The sequence below is a fragment of the Hyaena hyaena genome, unplaced genomic scaffold (genome assembly GCF_003009895.1).
Source record: "Hyaena hyaena isolate Hyena2069 unplaced genomic scaffold, ASM300989v1 scaffold_48, whole genome shotgun sequence".
Taxonomy (NCBI): domain Eukaryota; kingdom Metazoa; phylum Chordata; class Mammalia; order Carnivora; family Hyaenidae; genus Hyaena; species Hyaena hyaena.
The window spans coordinates 2,981,335-2,994,207 of NW_024080680.1; the positions used below are offsets into that span (position 1 = coordinate 2,981,335).

The 12,873-nt window shown below is 41.2% G+C and overlaps 1 protein-coding gene across 2 annotated transcripts in view; it reads left to right on the top strand.

The window, feature by feature from the left end:
* Positions 1–8,201, top strand: part of EIF4E3 (eukaryotic translation initiation factor 4E family member 3) — a 39,359-nt gene extending 31,158 nt beyond the window's left edge. For both annotated transcript variants that reach the window (XM_039230553.1, XM_039230552.1), the window contains exons 6-7: positions 3,389–3,544; positions 7,933–8,201. In XM_039230553.1, coding sequence (XP_039086484.1) covers positions 3,389–3,544; positions 7,933–7,979 — 203 coding nt within the window. In that variant the 3' untranslated portion in view covers positions 7,980–8,201. The remainder of the gene's footprint in view (positions 1–3,388; positions 3,545–7,932) is intronic.
* Positions 8,202–12,873: the final 4,672 nt, after the last annotated feature.

Below are 12,873 nucleotides of genomic sequence, written 5' to 3' on the forward strand. Positions count from 1 at the left end.
CCCGCTCACGTGTGCGTGCTTGGCTTGTGCTTGTCCCTCGGAGAGGTTTGTTTTTGTGTGTTTGGCTTTTGACACGTTTTGACATTTCCTTTGTATCTGTGAAGTTATTTGGGTTTTTTTCATGCGATCATGGCATTTCATGTTGCGCGTGTGTGTGTGCGCACATGTGCATCTTGACACATGTGTTATAGGTATATATATGTGTGTATATGCGTATATTTTTCCCCACATAGCTCATCTAAATAGTGTCCATGAACATCTGTCCAAAATAAATAGGAAGAAAAGAAAATTTGCTGTCGTTTAGCTCTTAACACAATTTGGGGGAGGTTTCTGGTTCCAGCAGTTCTTCTAGTGGGCAAAGTGCCTTTGATGTCTAGCGGAGTTCGTTGTGAGGCAGGCACAGCCCTTTCTGACCTCTTCAGTTTTTTCTTCCTTCCTCCTGTCCCTCTCTTAGTCTCCTGCTCGAAGAGACTCCCTAAGGCCAGGCAGGGATGTGCCCACCATTATTACAACTGAAGCTAAAATAGAAGGTCTTCACACATTTTCAAATACTGGGTGAATTTCTCCAAGCCTCCGTAAGCCCATTTTTATTTTGCCTTTTTTTTTTTTTTTTTTTTTAAATCATGAAACCACTTAAAGAGAATTGAATTGCTAGTTTTCAAGTTGTGTTTTCTTCCTGGCTAGTTCCTTCAGAACGCTTCTGAGGTTACATTGGGAATAACGCTTGACCTGTTCAGCTTTCCTTTAAAAAAAAAAGTTTTCTTAGGTAAATTAGTACTGGCTAATCAGTCTTCAGATGTCTTAGATGATACTCTTTGCCCCCACCTCCCCAGGCCACACCAGTTCTGTGTTAAGTTTCAGATTCATTGCCCTGCTGTCTCAATAATTCTCCTTTTGTTTTGCTTCCTTATTACACTAGTTTTCATTCCTTTAAGACAAAACCTGGGTTAAGATAAAATTGTCTTACAAGTACAGATTCCTTCTGTTTTAACAAGAAGTCGTTAGCAACTTCACAATATGGAGCCAAAAATGCATCCTAAGTATAATTATAAACACATAAATCCCTGGGAGAGGAAATTTCCTGTGCGAATTATTCCTGTTTCCAGAACCAGGGAAAATAGTCTAAGTAATAATAAACAGACAGGATTGAGTAAAGAAGGCCTCTTGTGCGTGGTTGAGTTAGGAAGCAAGTCCACTCTTAACTGTCCATTAACCATTAGCTCTTCCCTTAACCTGGCTCTGCCCCCTCAAGCAAGTCAGCCAGGCTCTCTGGGCCCACCTCGCCCACTTTAACCAGGGGCTCCTCCTCGCTGTTGTGGTGCCGGCACCCTAAAATAATTAGGGTTTTGCTGGTTGGTTCAACTTATGAATATTACACGTCCCCTGATGGATCTGCCTTTGTGTAAGAGTTGCAGCCTTTTCCTGGGCCGCTTCTGAAAGTGCTATGCCAGGAGGATCCGCCTAGCTGCCGAAAGCCAAGCCAAGCCGAAATCCTGACGGCTCAGCGGAATGAGCATCCACCAGGCACAGCACCCTCGGGCCAACAGTGTAGAAGTAGGTCCTGCCCGAAGGCCAGACGGCGCTGATGTTTCCCTGAGCAGCTGGTCTGGTGTCCCTGTGGCCCTTCTTGAAACTGGTCAGCTACATGTAGGGCTTCTCTCTTTCCTTGGTGATTTTCTGTTCACATAGAAGTTTTGCTAGTGAGTTTTATCAAGGATATGTTGAAGGTGTAAATTTTTTTAAAAATGAGAAACCTGAACTAAAACAGCATTTTTGATGCAATAATAAGTTTCTCTTGGCCAAGGAATAGCCATGATCAGGTCCTGTCTATTTTTTTGGAAATTTTGGGTTAAAGGTGACATATATACAACAAAATACACAAATTGTAATATGCACGGCTTCATCAATGTTCACAAAGTAAATAGGTCCCTGAAACTGCATTCAGATCAGGGAGCTAGCAGAGCGTTACACCCCCTTGCGCCCCTCCCCCCAGAATCCTTCTTTGCCCTCCCTTCCCCCAAAGGTGGCCACCCAGTCTGGCTTTTGAGACCAGAGCTGATTTTGCCTATTTTCAAACACTTATATAAATGGCATCATTTGGTGTGAAATCATATACACTTAGCCAGGATCAACCCAGGGAGGGGAAAGAAGTAGGGAACAAAGGAATTATTTTACTAGAGATGAACCCCTCTAGTAAATTGGACATGCCCTCTTTTAAATTGTATCAAAGTACTGGAATGTTTTAACCCCCAGAAGACAATTGGAAAAATTGATGGCATAAATATTTAGATATAGGGATTTAGAGCAAATTAAGCTAATTAGACAAAGCATATTATCTAAGGCAAAATTTCCTAAGTTTGATAATGCTCATCTTTCACATTTTACTTATAGATGCTGAGCATGCAAATAGAGAGAGCTGACCGTGTTTCTTTAATATGCCATACTCATGCAAACCAGGAGTCAAAACTCTTTACTCCTGTCATTTGGCTGCAAATTAATATATACAGAGTGGCTGCAAGCATTCATATGATGGTACGACAAAGCCTTACTTCTCCAGCTACCATGCTCAAATATCCACAGAATGGCCCCCAATCCAGAATTTAGTAAAAAATAAATAAAAGATCTACATTAATCAGTGTAGATGAGTGCTCTAGTGTCCATTTATGGAAGCCCCAGAACAGCAGAGCCATACTCCGAAAATATCTGCTCTTACTTTATATACAGTGCTAAAAGATGGTCATTGGTTCCCTGGCCCGAAGTTCTAAATGCCAAAACCCGAAGGGAGGTGGCCAGAGAAAACCATTGGAGAGCAGAAAGAATGAAAAGCAAAGAAACAGACAAGCAAACCACAAAAAATAGAATGAGCCCACTTGGAACACACAGTTTGGGTCCAGCTAGTATTGGGGCAAATAGCACCATTCGCCCCACGATCTCTGAATGCTTGGCAGGCAGTCAGGAGAAAGGCTCGCTGTTTTTAACAAAGACAGTCAAGCATCGAGGAAAAGTTCATTTGAGTTCACTTGGCTTTCATAGGACAGAGCATTATGCAACCCGTTTTAGAAAAAGTCTCATCAAAACAGACAAAGAAATCAGTCCAAAAGCTTTGGTAACATGTTAAAAAGGATAAATTACTTATCTGGAAAATTCGCTTGGCTGGAACGTGATGTTTATCTAAGTTCCTGGGTAAATGTGATGCGACTGTTACAGCTTTTGCCCACTAACTCGCTTTTGTCCATCGGTTCCCCTTTAGAAACAGTATTATGAGTTCTCTTGTGTCACCTTTTTATTACTGAGTCCATAATTTGCAGCCAAAATGACAAGTGCTTAAAAAACAATGCAGACAGACGTGACGTGATCACTCACTTCTTCTTTCCCTGCCTTCCCTCAGATGACGAAGTGATAGGAGTCAGTGTCAGTGTTCGAGACCGGGAAGATGTCGTCCAAGTCTGGAATGTAAACGCGTCTGTAGTGGGCGAAGCGACCGTTTTAGAAAAGATCTATGAACTTCTGCCCCACATATCTTTTAAAGCAGTATTTTATAAACGTAAGTGCTTCATTTTCAGTTATTACTTCCTAGCTTGTTCCGTCATACTTGTAAAGATAGAGACTGTGTTGCCAACGAGGCAGAGGCAGAATCACTCAAAATTCTATAATCCAGAAAATGATTCGATAAAATACGTGTGTTTAAAAAAAGCAGTGTAGTCTCAGAAATTAAAATGAGATTTTATCATCACCTAAACACACGAATCAGAAAAGGTGATACATATCGTATCTGTTATTTCAGAAATTTAGACCTGATCTTAAATTTGTCATTCTCAGGAAAAAAATTACCTTCTATTTGGAGCAACAATAACAAAAATGTTATTATATGAGCTGGCAGGTAGATATTCAATCATCCCTTCATAAACAGGAATTTATAATGTATAACATCTGTATTTGTGGAGGAGCTTGTTCCGAGCACAGAGGTGATTGAATGTTCTACTGAAATGCTGATACTTCCTCATTACGGAAGACTGTGACACAGAACGAAAGAGAATTCACGCACAGTGGTGAAATGTTAACAGTATGAATAGGTGTGTGGACCCATTGTTTCCATCATGATTCATGTTCATTGCTTTTGTGTGCTCTTTTGAAAAAGTCATCTTTTTCACAATGAAAACAGCCTAGTTCTTGTTAAACCAATGTTTGGTAGATCAAACCGCAGGTTACACTTTTAACAATGAGTTAGAGAAAAGTAGTGACAGCCCTACACATACAAATGGTAGATTCCTATTTCCCAAACTATTCCAAGAGTCAATAACCCAATTTTTTAATTGGTATTTATGGTATTTCATTGACTCTCAGATACCCTTGATGATAAGGATCACTTTACTATTACTAAGAAGGAAAAATAAAAGGCTCCCAATAAAATAATGACATAGTATTGATTCCAGGGGTCTTAAAATGTGGGGTGAGGAGTGGGGAGTGCATCTCAGTCTTGCTGAAATACACTCCCTTCCTGTTTCCCAACCCCTTACCAAAAACGAGAAAAAAATCAGATATTCTTTGAGGATTGTCTTAGTATGATAGAGGTTATTAAAATGAAGACTTCCCTCGAAGGAATCATACGTTCACAGGCCAAATGATTTAGATTTTAAGCAAAAGGACTGATCTGTTCCTGCCAGTAATTCAGTAGGTGCTTAGCTTCTGAATTTTAAATGAAAGTTTAAATAAAAGAGACAGAAAGATGGCCCTGCAGAGGTTGATTCTTGGCTATTCAGCATGGAAATTGCACATTTGTCGATGCAATTTTCAGTCCTTAGGGAATATTAATTGTATTTTCAACCCAGATAATAATTGAAAGGTCACCAGGGGTCTTTTCTTGTTTTTCTCCCTCACAAGACTAACTCTCTGGAAAAAAGTGTGTTCCATGGCCACTTATGAATGGGGCTACAACGTTCTTTACCACCTTTGAACCAATTCCACACTTGCCTCAGAAGAGTTGAAGAAGCAGTTTGCAATCCTTAAGTCAGGCACTCTGAATTTTCGTCCCCCTTCAATGGTGTGACCTTGAGCAAGTCACACCTTCCCATCTTCTCACTTTCTCACCAAAATATCGAGGAGGTTCGTCTTAAATGATCTCCAAGGTTCCTTCTACTTCAAAATTCTCTCATTAAATTTCCAAGTAACACGGTTAGCAGGTCCAAGATGATAGGAGTATTTCATTAGAAAATTAAGCCACAGAGTGGTTAGGCTAGTTTTTAGAGCAGTGGTAATAATCAGGTAAGACTGAAGAAGGATGAGTCACAGCTTAGTTGTGATGGCTTGAGGGGCGGGGGAGCGGAAGCCGAATCGGGAGGGAGAGTTGCAGCCCGGCCAGTTGAATCAAGCTGAATAGATGCCCTAAAGATAGATGCCATTGGGAAGTTTGTGAGTAATGCAGAACTGGCTAGGGTCTCTGTAGAAATCCATATTTTAATGGCATAAATTAACATTTAAAGACTCAAAGATTATTCAAATAAAACTCTGAATTGGAAAAAACAAGCAATTCTCTTTATTTTATGTAAAGCAGGCAGTCCTTTACTCGGTAGGGTTATTACGTACCACGTGCTACAGAATTGATTTGGAAAAATGAGGTCTGGGCAGAAATCTTATTCACAGCATGATGGAGAGCAGTCGTAGGGTGAGCTGAGTTAGAAATGGCCAACTCTCTGCTTTTATTCTGTCTTGTTAATAGGACCCTGGTGTAACTATTCACAAGTGTACAGAAGCCAGGTGACATGGCGGGTTTTCCTTGTAGAAAGAGCCCAGGCATATCTGGTCAAGACCTCCGGCAGGGGAGGTGAGAACTGGGCTATTGTTAAGTCGTACATGATTTGGATACAGAATAATTCTTTGACTGAGAAACTCACGGTGCACAGAGACCCTTCCCCCACCCACCCCTGCCTCACCTCCCACCCCAGTTCGACCCTCTCCCCACACCAGTTCGGTTAGGTTCTTTAGGGCAGATGAATGACATCTGTTTGATGTAAGAATTATTTAGAGCAGAGGTTGGCAAACTATGAACCTTATGCCAAATCTGCCCCCCTCCCTGCCTCCTTTTTTGTAAGGGCTGCAGCTAAGAATGGTTTTCACATTTTTACATGGTTGGAAAAAATTAAAAGAAAAACGACATTCTGTAACACAAGAAAACTGCATGAAATTCAAATTGCGGTGTCCGTATATATAGATGGAGTGTACTGGCACCTCGAAGGGCCCGTTTGTGCACATGTCTGTGGCTGCTCCAGTGTTAGCCGTGGCACAGTCAGCCAGTGGGACAGACACCGGATGGCCTGCAGAGCATAAATTGTGTATATTCTCTGCCCCTTTCCGCAACAAATTTTCTGACTCCTGATTTCAAGAATTCTATAGTCTCTTTCCACCAAGGCTAACTTCAGGCTGAAAGAACTTGAGTCTCACAGAACTCACCTAGTTCTGAATGCTCCATTCTGCTATCTCCATAGCCCATCACAATTGTATCATTTCCGTATCTCAGCTATACCCACCCCAGTGCTGTCCCTCCCACTCGGTGGAGTCAGAATCTCCAGACAGTCAGTAGCCCTTGATTTGTCACTTGGAGCCCAGCATCCCTAGGAGGTGTTGGCTTCTTCACTTGAACCAGCATCACTGTATATTTTAGCGCAAAACAGACCCTGTTTGCTTCGGTACCGGCCCTTAAACTCTGTTTTAAAAAGAAAAAAAAAAAATCACAAAAAGTGAACTATTTGTAAAGATTTACATGTGAGAAGTATTCAGTTAAGTCATTTCCAGTTGGAGGCTCTCATTAGGAATTTGGCCAACCCACAGTAACCTGGGGAGCTATAAGCGTGCTGGCCCCGCAAGGTTTTATCCGAAGAACAGGTTGGTGTAAACATCCATGATGGTCCTGAAGGGAGAATGGTCCCTTTGCCGACCCTGTCACCCCTTTAGACACTAGTCTGAAGAATTGAGTCTGTACCTAAAACAAAGAATTGGGAGGGGCTTAACAGGGGAAATGGGCCAGCTCACCATTCACTGCCCGTGGGGGTAGGGGTGGGGGAACCAGAAGACAAAGCACAGAGAATTCTGTGTTGCCTTTGGTTTATTAGATCTAAGCCACAGTGGCTTTTCCCCTTGAGAGAAGAGGACCTGCCCTTGCTTTATGATGATGGTTAACCGGAATCAGGAAGTGGATTTCCACCCTTGGCCCTTTTTGCCTTGGACAAGATGTTTTGAGTTTCATGAATGTCTCATTTCTGACTTCTCCTTTACAAAATAGTTATGTCTTTGGAAAAATACTTCAGGCCGCACAATTTTTTATTCTAGAGTTCCTACTTGTAATTAGTGATTTCATAAGCCAGGCAATAGGACTGGGGGGAAGATTTTTTTAAAAATTAAAAAAAAAAAAAAACATGATTGGAAAAAATAAAAGACCCATCAGTTTTATGAAACTTCATTTCCCACAGAGGGTGCTCAGAGGTGGGGGGGACGTAAAACGATTGCTACCCACTTGTGTTGTTCTTTGTTTTGCTTTATTTTTGTTTTATTTTATTTCTAAAGATAGGTCTGTGAAGGGCCCTGGCGTGGATAAGATGGGGTCCCCCACTCCACGCATTCCATGGGGCACATTTTCCCCTGTAGCATGGGAGGCCCTGTGAATTTCTCTTCATCAGCTCGTGGGGATTACTCATTCTCTCGGCACAGCAAGAAGAAACAGGCAGCATGCCCATTGCTTGTTTATTCCTTGTTTTAATTTTCATTATTACGTTTCTCAGGAAATGCACGCCTTAGCTAACAGTTACTGGCACAAAAAGGTATTTGCATTCTTGCCAACATTTGGGGAAACTGAATGAGATGCCTTAGAGAAGGGTTGCCCCATCCTTTGCTTAAAGTTTTCTTTCCTTTTTTTCTTTTTTGTTTTTTTCTGTCCTTTAGCCCATGAAGAGCATCATGCTTTTGAAGGTGGACGTGGAAAACACTAATTGCACTCTGTAAAGAATTCTTTGTCCTTTGCTGATTGGTTTTGGAAACGGTCTTAACAGGAGGGAGAGTGAAGAGAAGACTTGCCGAAGCCCGATGCTGGTTCATTTAGAGTGGGTTTCTGCCCTTGCAGATTGGGCAATTAGGGCTCAAAGTGGCAGGTGGGGTGGGGGGAGACTGTGTGGGTTTCTACCGTCACATTATCTGCTTTTTTTTTTTTTTTTTTTTTTGCTTTTAAAATTCTCTGTTCTTTTCACTCTGGGCTTTTTTTTTTTTTGTCCTTTTAAATTTCCTTATTCAGACTAATTATTGTTTTCTACACTCCCCTTTCATTGAGGCACAAGAAATCGGTTTCCCTTTAAGTAGCTCTGCTGTACCTAGTTAATGAGAATATGCATAATCGTGACAATACTGCTTTTGAAAACCACACTGTACTTGGAGGAATACTAGCTTGGTGAGACCTGTCTTGATTATTTGTTGTGACACATTCCTACACACTGTGCCCTGGGCATTGTTTTTCTTCTGTCCCAGGAAAGAGAAAAACCATACTTAATCTGATTTTGCACTGACAGCACACACATCTTTTTCTTTTTCTTTTTTTTTTTAACTTTTTTGTTTTTCTTATCAATAAAAGGAAAATAATAGTTGGGTTGCCTAACATGAAAACTTAGCATCACAGTTGAGTATCAGGCTATAAATCACACTCTAGGTCTTCAGGCCCTCTGTGGAAGTATTTCTAACCAGAATTTCAATTCGGCCATTTCAAAGAATAGGCATAGTGTGGTAGCAAGGGTTTTCTCCTGGTAGGAAACCTTGTATTTCTGATTTAAAGAGGAAGTGATATTTTAATTGTTTGAATTAAAGCTGCTTCTGAATTTGGGGTATGTGTACCCGCCCACTTAGGGCTTTCCAAATCCATTTGAAAACACTTTGGTCAGTTATCCCTTTTTCCTGCTCACACTGTATGTCATTTCCAAGAATGAATAGTCCTCCGGCCTGGGCAGCTGTCTCCTGCCTTTTTCCTTTAGGGGCAGCAAGGCAGGTCTCATTTCCAGGAGGAATGTGGACATTGACGAAGTGGAACTCTGAGTGCATTCTGTTGATAACTTATTTTTGGAATCGCTGATATATATTGTATTATGTTACCAAAGAAGTACTGCTTTTAGTAGAAGGAAATGGCCGCACTCCGGAACCCTGAGACTCTTTCTCAAAAATGTGCCCCTTCCCCTCTCTTGACTCCGCCAAGCCTCCTACTGCTCTCACCTGAGCGAGGGGGGCCTCGGAAGATGCTTGCTCCTGCTGGCTTTTTCTGGAGTCCCGGAAGCCGGTGCGTGCTTACACATTTCACAGAAGGGCCCAGGCCTCACAACTTCTCCCCAGGATCTTTAACCCCTCTTTCAGTATTGACCAGCAGAGAGAGGTGGGGCTACTTCAAGCCTCCAACCTGTGTCTGTAAATAAAATTCTCCGTTCAGAAACGTAAAAAAAAAAATCCCGCAATATCTGCTTACAAAAGTTGTGCCCTTTACATTGCATCGCTAACCGCATCAACCATGATCACAGCGACTGTAGTTTTAAAATGACCCTTTGTTTCTAAACTGACTTTCTTCAGTGGTTTCGGGATGAGTTCTAAGGATATCAGACCCATTTTTCAAAAGCCTGGAACGTGCTTCTCTACACATTGTATTGACATCCAGCTTCTTTTTAGATTATTCGCTCAAGGATTTAAAAAAAAATTATTCTGAACCTGAATTTAAATTCTTTTTTATAATATAAATATTTTTCTGATAGATTAGGAAAAAGGATGAGTGACCTGTCTTCATTATAAGTGTCATATATATTTCCATAAGTAAATGGATCTTGGATCATTTTTATTTTTTGAACTTTATTTAAAGCATTGTGATGACATGTTCAACTTCTGCATGTATGTAGCCTTTGAAGAAAAATTAAATAAAATAAATAGGAATGTTAGGCTCATACTCATGTTTTCTAGTTTCTGTTGTTTATAATCACGGCATATGGGTTAACACACAAAGTTCATTTTTGTCCCAGAGAACTTCTGCACCTATTTCTGACCCTGCGGAAAATACCAGCTGTGAGAAGGATTTAATTTGCCAAATGTTAAGAACCTATTATCTAAATTACTTTAAGAGTGGATTTTTGTCAGATTTTGCTTTAGAAATTGTTTTAATTGAATATGTAGTTCCTAATAGACTTTGTATGAACTAAGCTGATTTAATCAGTCTGAAAACCTCTCATTACCTTCTTGGATTAAGGAAGCTAATACTCTTTGGAGATACAAGAAAATGCCTCGCGGGGCATGTGACTTCTGTTTGGGGCAGTGGGCCCACGCTGGGGGAAGTGTCAGTCGGGTCCTTACAGATGCGGCCTGCTCTCTGCGGAGAGTCACGTGGAAGTCACAGCGCTGACTTGCTCACTTTTGTCATCCCTTAGCCCTGAGTGCAGATCCGTCGTCTCTGATGGAAACCAGTGTGCATTTTTCTTCTCCTACTATCCCACACCAGATTGTTAGGTTGCAGTCACTTGCCTCCAATGGGGAAAGTACACCCATTTAATAAGGACGGATAATGCCAACTTAAAGGAACTTGTCTACATCTCCCCTTTTCTTCTGTAAGCACTTCCCGACGCGTTGATTTACCCCATTTAAACATTCCCTGCCCGACTTCTCCACATTTTCTGAAACTAGGAGATAGTTTACAGCGAACAGATACATTTCATATAATGTGGCTATTAAATCCATGGTAAAATAGAGCGAAAAACACGAAAAGAAAAACACAACTCCAGTAAACTTTAAATAGTCTACCTTGATTCCTTCTCAACTTTCTTCTGAACTTTAGCTCATGCCTGCATATACACAGTCACAAGCCTTGATAGTTGAACGAAACTTGGCGTATCACTGAGTAGTAGACACAATGTACAGAGTCTAACAGTCTTGACCGAACCTGTCCCTTGTGAAAGGACATGGGGTAGCAAGCGACAGAGCTGGGCATTAAAGTCTGTAGGCTACAGTCCAAGCTTCCTGGACGTGAGAACACTCAAAAGTCTGTCAACCTAACGACAAAGCAGCTCACCTCGATCAAGCACACTGTATCTAATCTAATCTGGCCATCCAGATGCCTGGACATGATCAGATGTCCGCGTTATAAACAGTTCTCATTTTCTCTCTCTGACTTGCAGTGACTAAAGCCATGCTGCAGGCTGGTATTTGCAAATAACCTTATTGTGACAGGAGGTGGCACTCGCCATGAGAAGCCCAGCTCATAGAGGGTCCCATCTCTTGTACTTGAACAAAAGTGACAACATTTGGAGCGATCACATGGTGGCGCTGCCTTCCAGCCAACAGTTCTGGCTCAGCCGTATAATTTATCCAGTTAGGTTTGTGTAATTATTTTAAGATTTGAGTGCATTTTGCTCTTCTGATTTTATAAAAACTTGATTAGATATTACTCATAAAAGTTCAGCTCTCCTATACCTCGTAAAAAAACGTGTACAAGATGCAATTCTCTGGACATGCTTTAAAAAGCTCAAATCTTAGGCTCTCCATGGGCCTCTAAGCAGTCACAAAGAGAAAGAACGAAATAAACTAACATATAGGAAATACCAGAAATATGTCATCAAATATTATGGCCGAGGGAGAAGTAAAATTAGGGTTTGATTTTTGTTTTTATTTTTTTAGGGCTTTCTAAATATGGAACTCCCCTTTAAAAATGGACGTCTGCTGTTCACCTCTCCTGTACTGTATGTTTCTGTAAGATTTCACTCATTGCAAAGGAAAGTAGAGGACTGCCTGTAGGTAGTTTATTTTTGAAAAGAGTATATACAGACCAATTAAAAATTTGAGTTTGGCGACTCGGGATTGTAAGAGCCTGGATCATTGCCTTACCAGCTGAGAGGGGTCGGAAGGTGGAGAGGAAAAAGATGGAGACAGAGATGCAGTGAAGAGCCCTTTGAACCTATGATCCTGCGTGGCATTTAGAGTGTGTTCTCACACTCGTGCTCTCATGCAGAAGAGAGCTCACGTAGGTTCTTTACACATCCAATTATGCTGTTCGGTTTCTGTTTTCTATATGCATCCAGATCCGCGAGCGCTTCTTACTTAGGTTAGCTCATTCAGGCCAAAAGTCCCTTCCTCTTGTGTTGTAGAGATACTCTCATCTTGCTGATGCTACTCCGTTTTTTAAAAGAAAACTCACAAGAGTTTTTGAATTTTAGAGTGGAAGGGACCTTCGAGATCATCTACCAGCCCTTTTCGCCCCTTAGCATGCAGAAGAACCTCAGGGCGCTTACTCAATACCCACATTTCTTGGCCCCAACCCTAGAGGTTCTGATTCCGTAGGTTCGGAAGGCCTACGTATCTGCCTTTTTAGCAAAAGCCCCAGTAATTCTAATGTAGGTGGCCCTCAGACCTGACTCTGAGAACCCCTGTTCATATCCAGCAACCCAGTGACAAATGAGGAAAGCATCCTCCTCCCCCCAAGCTCTCAGGTGACCTGATTGGAATGCATAATACCAACAACCCCAGGAAGGTTGGAGAAAACCATTATCAGGAAGACTTGAGAAAATGATGCTCGTAAATAAAAGCTTTATGGCTAGGACCACAGCAATAATATGTAGCCTGTCTCTGGGAGTCCAGGTATAAAATCTTTAATACAGAGTGGTGGCTTTTCTCTTTTCTAAATACCATTTCAGCATGTTAAGAGAAAAGAAATTAATGTTCAGAAGAAGTAGTTACTCCGTATGTGCAGTAACTACTTTTCTATAATATCTTATGGCATCTGGGTTCAGCATCATTGAACAAGATTAAATGAATGTTATAGAGCTATAAAATTGCATGTAAAATAACGCAAAACTGTTCAAATGGCTATCAAAGTAGCCT